Raw genomic sequence first — 19,361 nt, forward strand, 5'->3', positions numbered from 1 at the left:
TCAAAATGATAATTTCACTCCATCTCAACGGCGATATTGAGTTGGATTCTGTTGTGCAACACGATTTGCTATTTCTCTTGTCTTGTTAATTATAGAAAAATACATTTAATATCAATTTTTCATCTCAATTATATCTTGCCATCATATTTATCAAACTCATATAGTCACTCAATTAGAAGGGCATCACTATATTTATTTAACACCCACGAGTAAAACCCCTTAATTTATCTCCGTTTCTCACACTCTTCTTGCTATAAATAAAATGATGTGCTCGTTGATAAATTAATTTATAAATGGAAGTCTGTAGAGTTGGGCTATTCTTTCGTCCCTTTCAGAGACATTCTGTGATTCAAGGGACATGCAAATATGATAAAAATAGAAAAAAAATACTACAAAAAATTCATTTACAATCCCCATTATTGTTCTAAGAAAATACTTTATATTTTCTATGTAAAAAAATTATCTAACCTTGCGGAAAACACACATTTTTTTGTCTATTTTCATTGTGCTTAAGAAAAAAGACACTTTGAAAGCGTCATGAAACTATACAAAGTGCTAAAAAGCAGGACATTTGAAGCAAAATCACAAAAATTACTATTAATCCATTACAAATATTGAAGAGTGAAAGTGTGTAAATAATACAACTAAATTCTGAGGGAAAGGTTTCATGTTCTCAAACTGTCTTTCTTTTGGTCAAATTCCTTACTATTCTTCTTTTTTTGATTCTTCCATCAATCTTTGATTCATCATTGATTTTTCTTGTTTTTTTTTGTTACTTAATATAATTAAATGTAATTTAGATTGATAATTTTTCTTTCTCTTTCCACTTTGATATTATTAATAATTAAATGACATTATTGGCAGACATGAAACGTTAAAAAGCGCTTTTTTCTTATTAATTTTTATATACCACTAAATTGAAGATTTTCCTCTCTCGCAAGTTCCATTTAAAATTAAATTACTAATCCTTCTATTTAGATGTAATTATTACTTGTCGATTAATAATTTCTAACTCTCCAGAACTTGTAATACTCCTCATAATCATCACTTGGAACACAAAACATAGCACTAAATTACTCTCCTTTCCATTCACTTATACTAATTAATTACATGGTATTCTTCTGCCTTCTCAGAGATATCGTCGATTTTCTGATAAACTCTCTGCTGATCCTTTCTTTGATATCGCCCTTCACACAATGTCTAAATATCTCTCTATCTCTCTCTCTGATAACACACACCCTCAGTGATCTTATCAAGTTATAGTACAAAATAAGAGAACATTATGTTAGATATTGTGACGACTCTTGTGTGACGTTATCACCATAGCGGCTTGAACTGCGCGTGGAAGGTTCAGTGTTTTCCACGCGTCGCTTCCTCCAGCGCTCTAACCTTCATTTCCCTCTCGTGATGCCTGCAAGACATTAATTCTCGGCGTTAGATAGTAATTTCAACTTCACAGCTCTCAGCAACTCACCGAAAGTACTGTTCGTGGAATGAATGAGCCCGATCGAGTCGTTGGAATTCAGCGGCCTGCAATTTGTAGAGCAAATGAACATCTCTCATACGTAATGCACACAATTTAAATCTCACCTGAATCTGATCAGCATAAGACATGCGAAGGAGAACATCAGGATGAGGCTCTCTAGGCAACAACACATTCGGACGAGTGTACGGTGGAACATTCGCTACAAAGAGACACAATTGATCACTCATTAGCCACAAATGCAATCACAATTTCCTCATAAATATATGTATATAAATTGTATTGAGTAAATAAAAGCAGATTCGCGCGCATTCCTTTGCCATTATTTTCTTAAAAAAGAAACAAAACAAAATTGTCACAGGTCCGGCAATCTGCGAATACAAACTCACGTGGTAGCTGAAATCCTGCCGCTTCCTGCTGTTGTTGCGAATGTAAGTGCAAATGAGTGTGTGAATGGGCATGATATTCGCCCGTTAGGCGGATCTACGGGCAGAAGAGAGAGATTCCCATTAGCAAGGCATTTAGCGTGTTCAAGGCCTGGAAGTCACATGCGGAGGAACTTACCATTGGATCATTGGGATCGAGTCCGACATGATGAGGCGGCGGAATACCTGACAGACATGTGAAAAAGGAATTGGATTTCAATCATTTGAGTACAAATTCTCATTGAAAAGAAGACAAATCTCTCTCTTACCCAATCTCTCGCGCTCCAGCTGCGATATTGCCGCGGGATTTCCATACAGTGGAAACTGCGAAGGATGAATGCCTCTGAAGACCGTGATGAAAAGGAAAAAAAAAAAACGGTAGAGCTCTATTAGTAATAATTTCAATACATACACTTGCAAATAATAAGACCACAAATTGAATATCTTATTGTAAATCCTATTTTCAGAATAATTATCGTGTTTCTCACAGAATTCTCCAACTTTATTCACTTTTCTGTGTGGGTTGAAAGTCAAATTAAAAGAAGAAATCATTACCTCATGCGATAGAATTCCATCCAATGCGGATTTGCCGGCCCAACAGCGGCTGCCTGTTGATTCTTCAACTCTTCAAATTCTCTGAAATTGTTGATTAATCTATAAGCGAAGGGGATGGCAGAAAGTGGTAAAATATCAATAAGAGACATTGAAATCTACACAATATATATATAGCTAATAAGGCATTTGTGTGTGTATTTGTATATATCTAAATGGCGAGAAAGGAAGAAAACACAGCCTCCGATTGCATATTAGAGTTTTGAGACCAAAATAGCCATAGATAAAAGGAGTGATGCCCCAATTTTTCATAATGAATGATGGATGAACAGAGTATTTGTATAAATAAAATGCAAATATTGAAAACACTACCTTTCTCTACTATACATTGGGCCCATTGGATGATATGGTGGCACCATTGGCTCAACAGGGCTGAAAATTTGCACACAACAACCTTTTAGAATCAACTAAAACCTCTCTGGCAACAAACTCTGTCTCTCTGTGCTTCGGAAAAATCTACTTTTCTCACAGTCAACATCATCATCATTACCTGAATGCCACATGCGGTCTGGCATACTCTGAGAGTTGCCTGAGAGCTGGAGTGTCGCTGAATGGTTTGATCTCAGACTTGAGTTTGGCCTGCTGAAGAGCAAAAACACATTACACTTATAATATCAATCTGACACTGGCATTTATTTACTAACCTGTGCCTGAGCCTGCTGTTGCTGCTGCTGCTGTTGCTGCTGTTGTTGTTGTTGTTGCTGCTGCTGACGCCTCTCACGCTCCCTCTCAGCCAATTTCCTATCTCTCTCCTCACGCTTCCTTGCCAGCGTGGAACCTGCCACCGGTTTAAACTCCAAATCTGTTCGTGTGCACGAATTGTAATCTCCACGATCGCACCGTCGGACAAATCTGTAAACACAGGAAGAAAACACATGAGAAATTCACTCAAAACATCCACTTCAGACAACTCACATTGCAGACTGTGATCTGTGACACTCTGTGTCGTCAGGCTTCGCCTCCGGACTCGGTCCGCGATTGATGTGCTGCGGTGGACTCGGAATCTCTGGCTCCGGATCCGGATCAATGTCCACGTGCACTGGCTCCACCGGATGATGCCCACCCAAGCTGTTACTCGCCGCATGAGCGTGTGCCCGCAGGGCGTCCATGTGGCTCGTTTTGCTGGACAGAGGGCTCTCGGGGAACGGATGCGACGGTGGATACGCATGCACAGGACTTGGATACTGTCCTCCACTGCCCGGAGCACTGCCAGAACTTGGCGTTTGTGGTGTCTTCGGTGGCTGACTCTTGATCTTGTGCTGCACACTTTGGGAACTCGTGATGGTCATTTGCTTCTCCACGTGCGTGGGCGTTTCCTCGCATCGGGAAGTCACACTCTGATGATGAGAAATGACACTGGGCTCAAGAGGCCCGCCAGGTGGCGGTGGCTTCATGTAGGAAAAACTGGGTCCATAAGGATGGTACGGATATGGGGAATTGAACGGACTGTGGTGATGCGGATAGAACATCGATGGGTGGATGAGATGATGGGGGTAGGCATTTTGCGCAGCCGGATGAACACCCATTGGCGTGGGAATGCCGGCCGGTGGTCCGATCAGAGGCAACGGGAGTGGCATCTGCGGATGCCTGACCACAGGTGGCGAGGCACCGGGTCGCAAATGGTGCGATGGAGGCGGTGGGGATGCGCCCAGATGGCGCTGACCAGCTCCTGGTGGTCCGTACATCTTGCTGAGTGGACTGGGCATGAAAGATGAGGCGGCAGCAGCCGCGGTCGTTGGTGGCGGTGTCATGTGTGGTGATTGCTGGCGCATTGCATGGCGATCACGCTCCGCCAGGGCAGCTGCTGCTGATGGGTGGTGGCCAGCAATTGGACTCTGCGGCACCAGATGCAATGGACTCGTGCGACTCAGACCCGCTGTCAGGGGGAGCGGAGATCCCGGTCGGTGCGACGGTGGTCCACTTCCTACCCCACCAGGGCCAGATGATTGGGACACCGGAGGAGGAGCTGTGCTCGGACTGGCACGGTTGAATGAACTGCTGGGCGTCAGGGCAGATGTGCTGGGAGTGTGAGGTGATTGGGACGTCGTGCTATGAAGTGATCCCATGTGAAGACTACTCGCAGATGAGATTGGCGTGCGTCGGCCAGGATCAGCCAGTGGTCCGCCCAAGAGCGGCAGAGGCATTGAGGGTGGAAGCAGAGGATTGTGACCCAGTGGCCCACCGAGGTGAGCTGGGTGATGAGGTGGCAACGGATGATGGCCCAGATGGAGTGGCAAAGGATGCCCCACCATTGCACTGTTGGGAATCATTGCAGCAATTGGTGGCGGCGGCGATGCCCGCGCTGAGTGTCCACTCTCCCTAGCCACACTACTCGCACTGTCACTCCTCACACTCACGGCCGTGGGCGAAGGACTCCTGCGCTGAGCCGACGAGGCCGACTGGTGGTGGGAATGTGGTGAAGTTGTCTGTCCAGATGACGGATGTGGTGCTTCATGTGGCCTATGGAGTGGATGTTGCTGTCCAGTTGGTGGCAGAAGTGGATTAGGTGGCAATTTCAAACTACCCTGACTCAGGGATGAGGGAACACTGATCGGTGGCATGGCCAGGGGCTGATGCATTGTCGGTGGCGGTGGCACCGTCGACGGAGAAGCTGAGGCGCTCATTAAGGAAGGATGATTCGCTGGTAGAGGAGGCAACAGTCCCGGATGACTGACAATCAGTGGTGTCGGTTGTTGCGGTGTCAAATGAGCAGATGTGAGTGGAACAGGAGATGAGATACTCCCATGAAGATGCAGAGGTTGTGGCTGAGAATTACTATTGCTACTCTGGCTGTCCTGGTTGGGTGTGGATCGTGAAGATGCATCCAGAGGACTTTCAGATGGTGGATACTTCATTCCCGGCGAATCATAGGCGCCCTTTATGAGATTATCTGCCGAAAATTGACTCTTTATCATGCTCCCACCCTCAGGAGGATACTTCATGCCATGCTGTTGCGCCTCCGGATTGTGTCCCTGGGTTGTGGGCACGCCCATTCCATGGTACTTCATCATCGGATCACCAAACTTCACCATGGGTGGTGTATCATAGGGTGATCGGGGAATTCCGTGTGGCGGCGTCGGTCCAGGCTCACCAAAGTGAGACTTACCCATCACCGGACTCACCGGTTCATTCCCACCGTACTTCATTGCATCCGCTGGAGGCGGAGTGTACTTGATATTTGGTGGGTATCCCTTCAAATCCGGCGCTGGATAAGCACCTTTCAGCATATGCACAGAATCCTGCGGCACCGGCTGACCACTCGGTGGCATTTTTAGCGCACTTTCAGGATACGGCTTGAGTGCCCCCTCAGGATACTTGAGATTCTGCGGCTGATCAATGTACGGCTTCATCTCATACTTAATCGGCGCCTCCTGGCCACTCCCGTACTTCGTGGCATCAATGGGCGCCTGATACTTTCCACTCATGTCCGTTGGATACTTCATTATAATGTCTGCACTGTACTTCAGTGGATCACCATACTTCATTGGCTCCTCTGATCCTGGGAATTTCATATCTGATGGCGGATACTTCACCGTTGCCTCATAGGTAGGCTTCATTTCCGGATCATACTTCGCCTCCGATGCCACATCTTCACTTTGCACCTTTCCTTCAGTCTTTATCTCCACCTTGCACTTAACATCCTGCACCTCAGGATTGCTATTCGATGTGCTGCTCTCCTCCAGTGAATCTTCGCCAGGTTCACGCTTAATGAACACCACATCCTTCTGAGATGCCTGCTGTGGCTGAGACGGCGGTTGACTGAAGTCACTCGGAGCAGGAATCGGATTCACCTCTTGCTTCATATTGGCAATCTTAGAGAGCATCTCCTGTGGACACTCCTTCGTCGATGACGAGGACGATGAATCCTCATCCACTTTCTTCTCTACACTCTTCGAATCCTCCTCCGGAGATGGCGTCTTTGCATCGCTCACTTCCGTCACCAGCGCCACAGGCTCTTCAGGCTTACTCAGAACTATCAACTCCTCTTCCGCCTCCTTCGCATTCGACCCACTGCTCAAACTGCTCTCCACGGGCGCTTGAACCGACAGCGGATCAAGAGCCTTCTCCTCCGCCTCCTTGGACACACTCCCAGAGCCAGACAACGCTTCCGGAGACTCCGTTGGATTCTCCACTTCGTCGAGAACAGACTCTGGACGACTGTCTGAATTTCCACTCTCTGACGGTGTATCAGAACGCTTCCTCTTGTCCTTCTCATCACTCTCGTCACTAGCGTCATTCTGCCTCTTCCGCCCCTTGTTCGGTGTCTCAGTTTTGCTCTTCTTCTTGTCAGCTTTATTTGGTGTTCTCGGACTCTCAGCTGTTGCGTCCGGCGTGTCAGTGCCACGCTTCGGCCTCTTACTGCTCGGCTGATCTTTGGACGACTGCTTGTTCCTCGTTCGCATCCTCGATGGTGATTCGTCACCGAGAAAGTCACTTCCAGCTGGAGTTGATCTCTTATTCGTAGCACTCGAGTCGCTATCACACTCACTAGCGTCGTCCTCAGTCAATGAACTGTTCTCCTCCTTGGAAACAGGCGATGGTCTCTGTTCCTGCAGATTGCAAGATCGAAGCAAAGGTGATTGTGTCAGTCATTAAAACATACCTCAAAATTCGTTTCATCCAGCACCGAAAATACAATCTCTAGTACTCACCGATGCCGGTTCTGGTGTCTCCTCCTTCTTCGTGCTTGGCGTTGAATTGGTCGCCCTTGTATTTCGTATACGTCTCAATGAGCCTTGACGGCGTCGTCGATGCGGGCGATTATTATTCGCCCCCGGTGTCTTCTTCCACAAGTAGTAAAATTCAACAAGTTCTGGCGTCTGCTTGTGCGGCAAAAGATCCTTGTGAATGCGAAAGAAGTTCTTGCCAAATTGACGAAGTCCCTTTATAAAACGCTTCGTTTCGTCCTCAGTCCACTTTTTATCGATACCCTTTGGTACGGGACACTTTACTAATGTCTGAAGAGCTTTTCCAGGATCATAACCTGAATCGTGTAACTGTTGGAAAAAGAAAGAGAGAGGTTTCTATTCATCTTTGTCAATTTAAGCAAGATGCAGATTTGAATATTTATTCAAAACATAATTGCAAATTAAATTTTTTCTCTCTCTGAATCTCATTACTTTAAAATCACTTGAATAATAACAGCACTGCAAGCACTGGAGATGCGAACTTGAACCAGAAACATACAAAATAATAATAGAGAATACTCACAACGTCCAATGCGTTTATTGTTGTATCGTCCCTGCTAGCAGCTAAACATCCATCCTCGGGTGAGCCTCCATCGCACATACCTATCGTCATATCTATCCCAATTAGCTTCTGTCCTAGCATACAATCGCGTTGGAAGAAAAAGAGATGTCAAGACAGTGAATGCATTTACCTTGAAACGCGGCCATTGATCGAGCTGCACGTAAGTACATCATCAAATCACCATCCAAAACAACTCCCGGACTCCATCGGGGATCTTCCAGGTCACGGTCAGAGTCCTTGTCGATTTGGTACTTCGAAATTGGCTGATAATCTGGTAACTTGGCCTTTAAGAATATCCCCAATCATAGCGTGAGGAAAAAAGATACTCATACCGCGTTAGATTAATTTGTTCAACATTCAATTTCTCTCTCACACACTCACACGCGCAAACATTCACGCTACCTTTCAGTGCTAAATTCTTGGCACACTTAATAACTCTTTTCTCATCAAAATAATGCAGTAATTAAGTTTAATGTTCACCCTAACTTTTCTTTATCATATGTAAAAATTACCCTACGAAAAACTCTATTTGATAAAACTACAATTAAAATCCACTCAGAAAAGAAAGGAGTAACTTAAATTAGGCAAACAACAGGCAAATGTAATTGTTCTTCTTTGAAAACTTTTCATCCAACTTAAATGTGTTTTCCTCCTTTTCTTTGCCGTGATTCTTCACAACAGTTTTGTTGAAAAATAATTCCCAGGAAAAGATGAAAGAGAAGAGAGCTGTTAAGGTGAAAAATTACTCAATCAATGCTTGAAGATATTTATAAAATGACTCTTAGTTAAACTTGTTAAAATTCTCTCTGTTGTCTCATAAAATATTTACACACTCTCAGAATGAATAAACTCTTCTTCAAAAATATCAATTCATTGTGTGTGAAATTTCTCTTCATGCCCAAATATTTCATTCATTTTTCTTCTTTAACATCTTTACAGATGAAGTACATTTACTCTCTTCTGAGTTATTTACACAATTTAGTTTGGAAAAATTTAAGTTACAACTTTGACTATCGCAGCAGCAGAAAGTAAGTGACGTTCACAGGAGGAGGAAAAAATCAAATATATCGCATTTTATACTTTGTTTATTGTTTCTATGATGAAAAAAGAAGACAATAACATAGAACTACATTGTTGCTTTGTACAAATTGCTTAGGAGAGCTCTTTTCCATAAGAGTTTCTCGAGCGGCTGCTGTATTTTTTCTCCTTTACTAAAATGCTTCCGTCAGCGCGCCCATAAATCTCCCGCATTCATCTCAAAGATATCGATATTGGGGATTTAAGTAAAAAACACTTCTTAATGAAATTGATATTGAACAAAAAAAAACAATAAGTAAATCTATTGTTTAGAACGCAAAAAGGCGACTTACGCAATTAAAGGCCAAAAAAAGAAGACCAACAAACACATTCGCCCAATTCACAAAGAGTTATTTCGTGAACCAAAGTAATCAGCAAAGCTAATCTACACACAATAATATTCTAATGATGATGATAATGAGATGAGTGTCTTTGTGATTAGCAAGTGATGATGGTAACAAGGGGTCATTTTTTTTCTTCAAATTAAAATAAAGACTTCTTAAGGAAAATACAGATAATAATTCAGAGAAAAATAGTCCATTGACAAGAGGATTTTACACACATAACAAAAGCATTTCAAAATATTGATAAAATTGTTCTCGTCGTTTTATGATTTCACAATTAAAAAATGTGTGGAAATAATTGCGATATTGGATATGAAAAAAAAAGATTAATCTTTCCGATGGTGGAGTGGAAACGATTTGTCCTTTATGAAATAATTTTGTACTCATTTTCTTTACTCTTAGAATATCCATAATTCAGTTTTCCGACACGTATAAAAAAAAAGAATATGCCTAATTCCATTGCTATTATTTCGGACTGCACATAAATTTTTGATACTCTTTTGGCACAAATAACAGCAAAACCACAGAAGTATACATTCCACGAGACCATTTTATAGCAATGTTAAGCTTGTGTGAAATATTTTTGGACAATATTTCCATCATGCGACAAAAATGGTGGATGGAAATAATGTATTTTTGATATACACCCATCGAAAAACAGCATACAACATTCGCATCACATAAATTTTATATATTTCCCAGGCAATCCCTATAAAAAGATCATCATATCATTGTGGGTATGCATGTTAAAACTTAATGAATACACCCAGTATTATTTCCTCACCCTCGAGACAATTTTTATACGCACATTTTCATTGCAGAACAGCATTTGTCAACAAGTAATCACTTATTATCCATTTAATACCATACACTTATTGGATTTATGTTAATATCCCCATATCTATGTATTTAGCCAAATCCATTCCCTAAGCTTCTCCCCCCTTTCTTATATATCTCGAGGAGCGTCTTCATTGACTGCCACACCATGCGAAAATCACATTTTAATTACAGATAAGACGTCAAATTTAATCTGTGGCCCAACATGGCATTTTCGGGAGTCTTCTCTATATCAAAAGCACTTGTAGGAAATCTCCCTGTTCGCATGATTAGATAGCAAACATTCAAACTGTGCTCCTCTAAATTAATTCGACACACACCAGTTTCGACTGGTAAATCGTCTGCATTTCTCAAATTTTCAGGTAAAAATATACCCAAAAATTTCCTCATTTTACCATCTTTCAGACCCTCCCTAAATCGCTTAACTGGATTTCAGGTGAGATAATCTTGTTACAAAAGTTACTCTTGCCATTTTACAACATGGCCCACATTTAAATTGCCCACCGAATTCCTAGAGACATTTTCTCGTCCCGTCATAATAACCAATTTCATTTTTATGATCACACATTCGAGGGAAGTAAATTGCATGTTAAAATTCCCACAACTCGTGGTGCAGAGAATCTCTCTACGTGATTTTTCACTTATTCAGCCAAGAGAAGGATGTGAAATGCATTACCCCAATAGATATATAGTCAGATCATCTCTCTATGAATGTTTTCACCCCTCGTCAGAGACTAAATCGCTTCGGGGTGAACAAATTTGTGCCGGGTTAACGATTGAAGTGCTGAAGAAAAGCATCCACTATTTGTATGTATAATTTATCAAGGGATTTTTCCTCCTTTGTTCCCTCAACTCTCAGTCCTTCTCGCTTGCACCTCGGTGCTCAGATATAACCACAAATCCAATATAGGGGTCGATTTTTCCACCCTGATCAGAAAGATAGACAGAGAGGAAGAGTTTGTTCGAAAATCACCTACCCAGTTGTCAATGCTTTCATCTATCCATACTGCAATATTCACAAGAATCACCCGACGGAATATGTTATGAACCAAAAATCCAGCTAACTTCAAGTAAAAATATACTATAGCAACACTAAATGCGGTCACTATTTTCTCCCATACAAACTTTAGGTAGGTACTTTTAGCCTTCATTTCGTTCTGAGGTTTCTTTAATGTTAAAATAAGAAATCGCCCACAATTTTTCATTCCCTCTCAATTTACAGATAACAATCTGAAACGTATTCAATTTCAACTGGGCTGTGCACAGTGCAGTGGTCAAATGAAGTGACTGATTCTGTGCCTGCAACTTGTCCCTTCCTCACGTCCAATTTTCTCATCGATTTAAGGGATGTTATTCACCCTCAACGTCAAACATTCAGCCCAAACCTAGTCAAGTCTGACATTGTGTGTGTATAAAGTGAAAATTGCTCTGTTAAGCGCAATAGAGAATTCATGAATTAGAGCTATATACAGTTCTCTTCCTCCTTTTGTTTATTTTACACACAGATTTGCACACTTATAATGTGGCACTAGTGATTTCATGCTAAATAATGGTTGAAAACCTCCCATGCCAAACCCTTATCAGTATTCCCATCGTCATTTGCCATCAGCCACCCTCTGTGAGTTAGGTAAATTAATCAACATTTGCCAGAACGGAGAACGCGCTTATTGATCTACCCTAACATCGAATAAAATGCAACATTGCCTTGCCGGCATACTAATCAGTCCAGAATCTACAAAATATTCGATTAGAATCATTATAATTTCATATGAGTCTTCGCTCTCAGCCTCCCTCATCCTCGCTCGTAGGTTCAACACTTGAATCAATCAATGGAATTTAAATGAAATTGAACAGTTAATTTTGCAGTTTCAATCTCAATCAGCTCGTGTGACATAAACTCGATAATTCAATTTAAATTCAACCCCTTTCCAAAGCGCCCACATTCAGAGACCATTGATTGTGTGGGCACAACCATTGGAAAATCATCAACTTCCAAATTTGCAAAATTGAGTGAATTACATGGTTTTCCCAATGCGAACCACTGTGTGGAATAAAAGGGCAGTTTAATGGTTTAATTTACAGAAAATACCGCACAATATAATTAATCTATTAATCCTCTTTTCCTATCGATATAATCTACACAGCGTAGGAGTTCCTTTTGTGTGGCCATTTACAGCAAAAGAGGTGAGAAGTAATAAAGCGCAAACCAATCAATCACAGTTTACCTTTATCCACTCTGCCACCAAAATGATCCAATATCGCAATCATTAAATATTTAATACTCTCTCTCTCGCTCTCTTCTACGATTTACACAGTTGATAAAGGAAAATTAAACACATACCATATGTTGAGAAATATTTACAGAATATCATAATATGCAACTAGCAAACTTCCCAATAAAAATTATGCCTCAAAGTATGTACAGAAAAAAAACACTCTCAAAAAGAATCCAATCTCTCCTCTTTGGTCAGACTTTAACGAGAGGCACACGAAAATAAATCAAGACGAGAGGTAAATAATAATGCAATACAACACTCAAAAGTATATCTTGTAGTTGAAACTACTTTCGAAAAAGTGCGCCCCTCTTCTTTGATCGTCCAACACAATTCTATTTCTTCTTTTTTTTTATCGTCAACGACTTCACAAAATTTGGTAATAAACTCACCAAAAACATAAAGTATCAGAATATTGGGGGGAAATAGAGAACCAAATCAAAGGGAACAAAGAATCAAAAGGTGGGGAAACAGAATAAAGGGTATTAAATAAATGATAAATTTGGAAAAATTTTGAATTTGTTACCGTGATTTTGGATGAATTACGTACATAGATATCGTTTACCTGGTGGCCAGGACCCACTCTTATTTCGCCCTGAGTGGAGGCCGCCATGCCGTCCAAGCTGTTACGAAGTGTAGGCTCGTCGTGACGTCGATGGCGTCGTCACGGTCACTGTAAAGTCGACGGTTGGCTCGGATGGATGAGTTCTGCAAATGTAGAGAGAGAGAGAGAGATTAACACTTTGCTGTTCACTCAGCAATCACCCGCTGTGATTTTTGCACACTAATACACATATGTATGACGCTAAAGACTTCATCCAAAATATTAACATTATGCAACATTTCACTTCATCCAACTTTTTTCTCACTCTCAACAGCGTACTTAGAAAGAACTATTTTTTAAACATCACACCCTAGATCCTTGTATGTATAAGGAATGCCTAGAAAACCGAGCCTGAGAAGGTCATGTGACCCCAAATTATCGAATAGGTCGTATTAATTAAGCAGATAACATGACTATATCTCAAGCGTTTGATATCAAATATTGACTTTGAAATTGCTATTACAATGTAACAAAATTCACCCAACTGAGCTTAGCAGTAGCCCAACAATCACACCCAAAATACATAGATAGAAATTCCCTAACCGGAAAATTATAGTGCGACTAAGCGTAAATGTGCATTTTCTTCTGCTCTTTTTTCACCGCATGTCCGCGCTTCAGATGATATTGCAAAGGAAGTAGAAAGAAAAGACTTTATGGCTTAAAAATCTCTCACCGTATAAATAAATGATGCCTTCTAAAAGCAAACAACCGCATTTCTTCTCTCTCTTCCACACACACACACACATATGTATACAGGAAAAACTATCTGCTATATTTTCACTGATTGTTTCTATGATTGTTTCCACGGTGAACGAATGTGAGTGAACAAGAGAAACATGAAAATGTACTCTTGGGTCGCAAAAATTGCAGTGTTTACACAAGTGATTAACTTTATAAACAATAGAAGTTTAATTTTCACTTTACTTTTGGAAAATAAGTAGAGAGACAGACGCTAAAGTTCGTCTCTGGACTTTTTCAGCAAGAGAAAATGATGAGTGCCAGAAAGAAGTGAATTGCGTGTTTATGATCAATTAATTGCAAATGTTAATAATTTTATAGTGCCTTCGTGCTCCTTGAGTTAGAGCCCATATTTAGTGAAGCTAAAGTGTATCATTATTTTAGAGAATTAATTGTACTCATGGACTATGCTGGAAAATTGGTGTGCTCTTTGTAATGGCGGGAAAAAATCAATCGAGAGGACGAACAACACTTCTGATTAAATCAAATTTTCTTCCGGCACTCCTATCACATCAAAATCACTCTATTGTCACCCTTATTGGCCCATTATCTCCATGAAACATTCCTGCAATATAATATTTTGGTCACTTTTTCCTTGCGTTCGGACACAGAGAATGTTGGTCGGACTGTTAAATGACATAGAGAGCTTTATTAGTCGCTCGTTACTTTGATGAATAACTCCAGCATCTCTATACAATTTTCTCCCCTCGTCCTCAGGCAACTCTCGTCCTCCCTTGGCAATCTGGCAATTGCCACCCCGTCACCCTCACCTCATCGCAGAGAAGCACCATTACTGGGGTTGTTTGAGGACGCGTGCGCACCGACGGAAGCCACCGCATCACACCCATTTGCAAACCCCCTGAGAGGTGTAGAAGAGGCAGGAAGAAGTAAAAAAAGACCTCCACCGAACTGTTGCCGTCATCCCCAAAAAACCGAGGGGAGAGTGAATGACATTTAAATACTCTCGCACTGTGTATTAGACGCCCTTAATCCTCACACTCTTGACTTTGGTGTGGTGGAAAAACAGGCAAAAATTACACTAAGAAGCATTATCAAAATATTACACATTCTCTCATTCTCCACTTTCAGAGTGTAAAATAATTATGTTTGATTAACACACTCCTAATTAACGACACTTTTATCCCATTAAACTTCCCGCTGAGGGCAGTTTAAAGAGAAACTTTCTCTCTCTCACTTTCGTCTAACATTTCACTCAGGGGTGGATTTTTTTTTGCATAATGTCAAATCCTTCATGATTAAATGGGTGTGTTGAGGGTAAATTACACATTTCACACTCTACATAATGTGCCCATTCAAATTTAAAATTCATTTTCACAAAAGAAAAAGATGATAATTTCATGTGAATTCAACACACTGTGGGGTTGTATATTTTATTGATCATCGACACACCACAAATCAATTGACTCAACTTTTTATTGGCAATCATTTTCAAGTAATTCCCTCCAATGATGGTGTGTGCAAAAAGGCCACCCAAGAAAATCAATAAAATTTTATCAGTTGTATATTTAACCGATTACCAGTGCTGCAAAGCATTAAAAAGCGGTGACTTTTCTGATAACCACCGGACTGACTATCTCTCCTTCCACATTCCACCTCATCTTCTCACAAGGGACTCTCTCTCCCTCTCTCTCATCTAAACAGTGTCTTTAGTCAGTGTTAATACCAGTAGCTTATTGAATATTTAAAGTTATCCTCACTTCTTAAGAACGCCACCTTCTTTCTCTTCTCTTTCTTCCACACAACAAACACACGCTCGCACACACAGTCACTCTTTCTCAGGGCAAAGTGAACGCCTCTAAAAATGAAGATTTATGAGAAACGAACTCTTTGTCGACAAATATGTCAAATAGTTTAATAAGATTTTTACTGTGAAACCACCGTAAATGCGAGGAAAGGAGAAAGAAATCGACCAAAATGTCTCACTTCAGGGCAAGAATATATGGGCAACGTGCATTTTTACGATGCTACGAATGTATATATATAGTGAAATAAAACTTTCTTCTCATATTATTTTTACACTCAATTTCCTTCATTTCGGGTCTCTTCAACATTTGGCTTTATGTTGATTTTGGCTCAATATAGAAGAAGCTTCAATTAATTAAGATATTCACACATTTTAAGTCAGTAATTGACTAATATTGACATTTTTATTCAATTTGGTTGTCATCTGGAAGCATGACGTAGTCATATAATCATTTCTTGTCGCCTTCGCTCTTCTGGAGGACTGAATCTTTTAAAGTCATTTTAGCTTTGGATTTTTTGTTTAAGCACTTTTCGCAGGAAACCAATCGAAGCCACCAAAAAATCAAGATTTGCATCTTTGGGAAAAGGGCACTCTTCATTGATAATTCCTTTCCTCTTTTACTTACTAGACCACTGACCATCTTGCCCGAGGCAGAATGCTAATAACAATCCAAGTATTTCGCTGTGGAAAGAGATGGAGAAAGGCTTGTGGAAATTGTATATGCTGGAGGCGAATCATTTGCCATTCTTCTCTCTACCCATCGTACAATACTTTTTTCATGCTCTCGCATAAATTTACCATAAACTAGTTGTGTTTGTGTGGTTTTAAACACCGCAAACCTAATCGAAATATCGTCATCTGTCGCTTCACCGCGCGATCTTGTGTCTCTTCATCTTCGAAAAGACACACGACAGGAGGTCTTCAGAACTCAGCGTTCATCCTCAAATGCAGTGTTTTTGAGGACACACGCTCTGGGCGTGAAATCAGAGATCAGAGAAGTGTTAAAGCGCCTTTCATCCTTCTTCCAACCATTTCATATACGCTTCTTTTTCTTCTTGCTTCTCTTTTTTTTCTCTTGCATTCAAGCATGCCTCCTCGTCTCTTCTCATTCTGTACAAATTATTATTATTGTTGAGTCGCGCCGAGGTGAAATTAATAACAGGTAGATGGAATACAATTCACTTCACCTCCGGCTCTTCATCACTACTGGGCAACATATTGGACGATTGCTGCTCGTGGTAAGTTGAAACGGCAAAATGCCACACACAAAACGCATATGTGAATGCCAAAGTCAAATAAAAACCACAGAGAAAAGGGATTAAACTTCCATGTGCTAATTGGGGAGTGATGTTCATTGACACTGCATACAGCAAAGGATATCCACAGAAGATCCGTGAAATGATTTTGAAAAATATACTCTCTAACATTTCCTCTTTCCACTGTTTTATTATATTATTGTGTAAAATCATTCATTAAATATAGAGTGACAATTTGTTGAGTAAACACAAAGAATATGTCTTGGAATTTTCATTTTCCTCTCTTTTCTCACTCTCTCACAGCCACAGCACAACATTTCTGTGGTGATGAAATTCAACACTCTGTTCAACACCACAGAAATTTATGAATAAATTTTTCATCAAACAAGAAGAAAGAGAGAAATGAAATATTGGAGGAAATTGGAAAAATATATGTTTCTTGACAAATCAATTTGTCGTGGTTTAACCCACAATAAGAGTTAAAGAAATTCAAGAAGGAGAAGCAAACTTCACAAATCTCTCGCCTAATGGATTTCACCGAGAAATCTCTCTCTCTCTCTTTCTCCCTCTCTTCTCTATTCTAACCACCAACACGTTCCAGAAGACCTCCGTCTGTCCGAGTGTAGGTATAGAAAGATGAGAGAGGCCGTGTCAATTTTCAACACATTTCGCGATAAAATTTCAATTTTCAAGCCTCTTGGGCGCCCCATGAGAAAATCCATTCACAGTGTCATTGAATCTCAATTCTATTTTTGGCCACATTCTCGCCAAAGGCATGCGGGAAACATTCACGGCATTAATCAATCAATAATTGACAAGTTTCCACTCCCATGTTTTGAAGACTCCTTCGGCTAGCGCGCGCCAAAGGATGTGACATTTTGCGTCCTTTTCAGAACAACCTTTTGGTAGAAGGTAAAATCGGGAGGCCAAAATTAATTCACAAGAGAAAAAATTAGGTCAATTTTCTCGCCCCATTTTCCCTTTAGTAGCGCGGGAGAAATAAAAGAAAATTAAGTGCTGTCAAGGGAATTATTACATCTCCAAGCCAACTTCGACATGTGGAAAATTTGGTTTAATACGACGATGTAAATTGATTGCCTTCTATCTGTATTGCAAACCTTAATAAAATCATTTCAGATGGCTGACTAATTACTCTGCCACAAGTCTTTTAATTTAAGCTCTTTGTACATTCAAAAAGGGAGTCGAGAAGACTTAGCAAGTCCGATTATTTGACTTCTTTATCGCCCTTTCTTCCACATGGAATCTCACTTTTTTGCCATTTCTGCAGAAAGCAAAGTTAATCGGCGTTATCGCGACAAGGTACTTCCAACACACACCTTTTATGTCGCTGAAATATGCGATAATACACGCGCTTTCCTTACAGAATGGAGAATCCACTTGTGAACTGAGATTTTTGACATACTTTTCCTTGCCTTTTTCTTGCCAAAAGCACACTTGACAAGAAGAATATCATTCGGTTTGGCGTGCTAATCAATAATTGTAAATTGTACTTCTGGCACCGTCTTTATCGACTTTTACTTGTACGTTTCGCTATAAATTCAGCTTTTACTATCAATTTCTCATCGTCGAAATCAATTTATTCCTCCCCTCTGAAGCAGAATTATCTCTAATTACCATTCGCTTGGTTGGACGATTGCCAGACTCAGAAGAGCGATAGGAAAAAAATTGACAAATTAGTCGCATTGACGAATATTTGGCAAACTACTACAAAATTGTCTTGTCGCTGCGACAAACAATTTCACCCCTGATCTTTAGGGAAATGCCTTCTTTTTGTGATATCGGGGAGATTGCAGCCAAGTGTGTCCTCCTCACCCACTCCACAGTTTTCAAGTGCACGTCCCCGAATTTTCTCTCGAGACCAATAAACTCGGACGCAAAGGGAAAAGGCGTCTTGCAATGGAAAATACCCGTAAATTGAGATGAAATGCCTGGCTTTCTGGGAAATTCTGAAGGCAGTGCGCGGATGAAAAAAGTGCTAATTACGCGAGGAATGATTAATTGAATTAAGCGATTTGTGAGGCAATTGAACAAATAAGCGAGCCACAGCGCTGGGGAGCCCATCACGGCTGCGGAGACGGAGAGTCAACAAATTAATTGGTCCGGAGGCACGGGAGGAAAATGGTGGAAATGCTTTGTTCGCGCGTCGATTGATTTTTGCCCAATAGACCACTTCCTTGTCATCCCCCGCCAACCTGTTTACCATAAAGTCACCCAGACAAGCCACAGAGGACCGAGGAGAGTTGATAAACAGTCCGGGAGACAATTTGAGGGCCCCCATGGAGCTCATCGCAAGAAAACCACCCGGATTTTCTGAACACTCCTACACCCATAATTTCATCAGAACAACCCCATAATATCACATACTCCACCCACAAGTCTGTTGCGAAGCACAAGGAACGCTCCCGGACAATGCAAACATCTCATGAAGGGTGTTATTGTTCAATGAAAAAATATCTGCGTCAGTTTACCATTCACAAGTGCATCCTGGCTGCTTGTCAGACACGAGAGAAAATCACAAAATTCACGGCAAAATCCAGAGTACTCCACAGTAAATGCAATGTACATTAATTTATACACCACACGAGGACATTTTTACACAGTTTTCTGCAATTCAAGAGCACTTTATTGGCAATTTTTAGACACTTTTCACACAATAATGGTCTGCCGAGACTCGTT

The 19,361-nt window shown here is 40.9% G+C and overlaps 1 protein-coding gene across 11 annotated transcripts; it reads right to left on the minus strand.

Moving 5' to 3' along the window:
* Positions 1-753: 753 nt before the first annotated feature.
* On the minus strand, positions 754-19,361 carry LOC132261284 (arginine-glutamic acid dipeptide repeats protein). Of its 11 annotated transcripts, none has more exons than XM_059760028.1 (16): positions 19,154-19,361; positions 12,867-13,009; positions 7,901-8,054; positions 7,732-7,811; positions 7,173-7,517; positions 3,436-7,070; positions 3,165-3,372; positions 3,011-3,102; positions 2,833-2,892; positions 2,464-2,562; positions 2,178-2,251; positions 2,048-2,094; positions 1,873-1,966; positions 1,591-1,685; positions 1,475-1,530; positions 754-1,411 (listed from the first exon to the last, which is right to left on the minus strand). In XM_059760028.1, the coding sequence occupies exons 2-16, from the start codon at positions 12,912-12,914 to the stop codon at positions 1,351-1,353; spliced, it is 5,148 nt and encodes a 1,715-aa protein (XP_059616011.1). In that variant the 5' UTR covers positions 12,915-13,009; positions 19,154-19,361; the 3' UTR covers positions 754-1,350. The 11 variants fall into 11 exon arrangements, with proteins under 11 accessions (XP_059616011.1, XP_059616009.1, XP_059616016.1 ...); XM_059760026.1 differs by having other exon boundaries at positions 7,732-7,823; XM_059760033.1 differs by having other exon boundaries at positions 3,011-3,099; positions 12,852-13,009.

The sequence above is a fragment of the Phlebotomus argentipes genome, unplaced genomic scaffold (assembly GCF_947086385.1).
Source record: "Phlebotomus argentipes unplaced genomic scaffold, Phlebotomus argentipes genome assembly scaffold_18, whole genome shotgun sequence".
NCBI lineage: Eukaryota > Metazoa > Arthropoda > Insecta > Diptera > Psychodidae > Phlebotomus > Phlebotomus argentipes.

Excerpts from the sequence above, each read along its gene's own strand:
- LOC132261284 (XM_059760022.1), bottom strand. The coding sequence starts at position 12,914 with ATGGCGGCCTCCACTCAGGGCGAAATAAGAGTGGGTCCTGGCCACCAG. Across the intron at positions 7,824-7,900 it reads ATCAATGGCCGCGTTTCAAG|ATATGACGATAGGTATGTGC; the intron begins GTAAATGCATTC and ends TAATTGGGATAG. Across the intron at positions 7,518-7,731 it reads CAATAAACGCATTGGACGTT|TTACACGATTCAGGTTATGA; the intron begins GTGAGTATTCTC and ends TTTTTCCAACAG.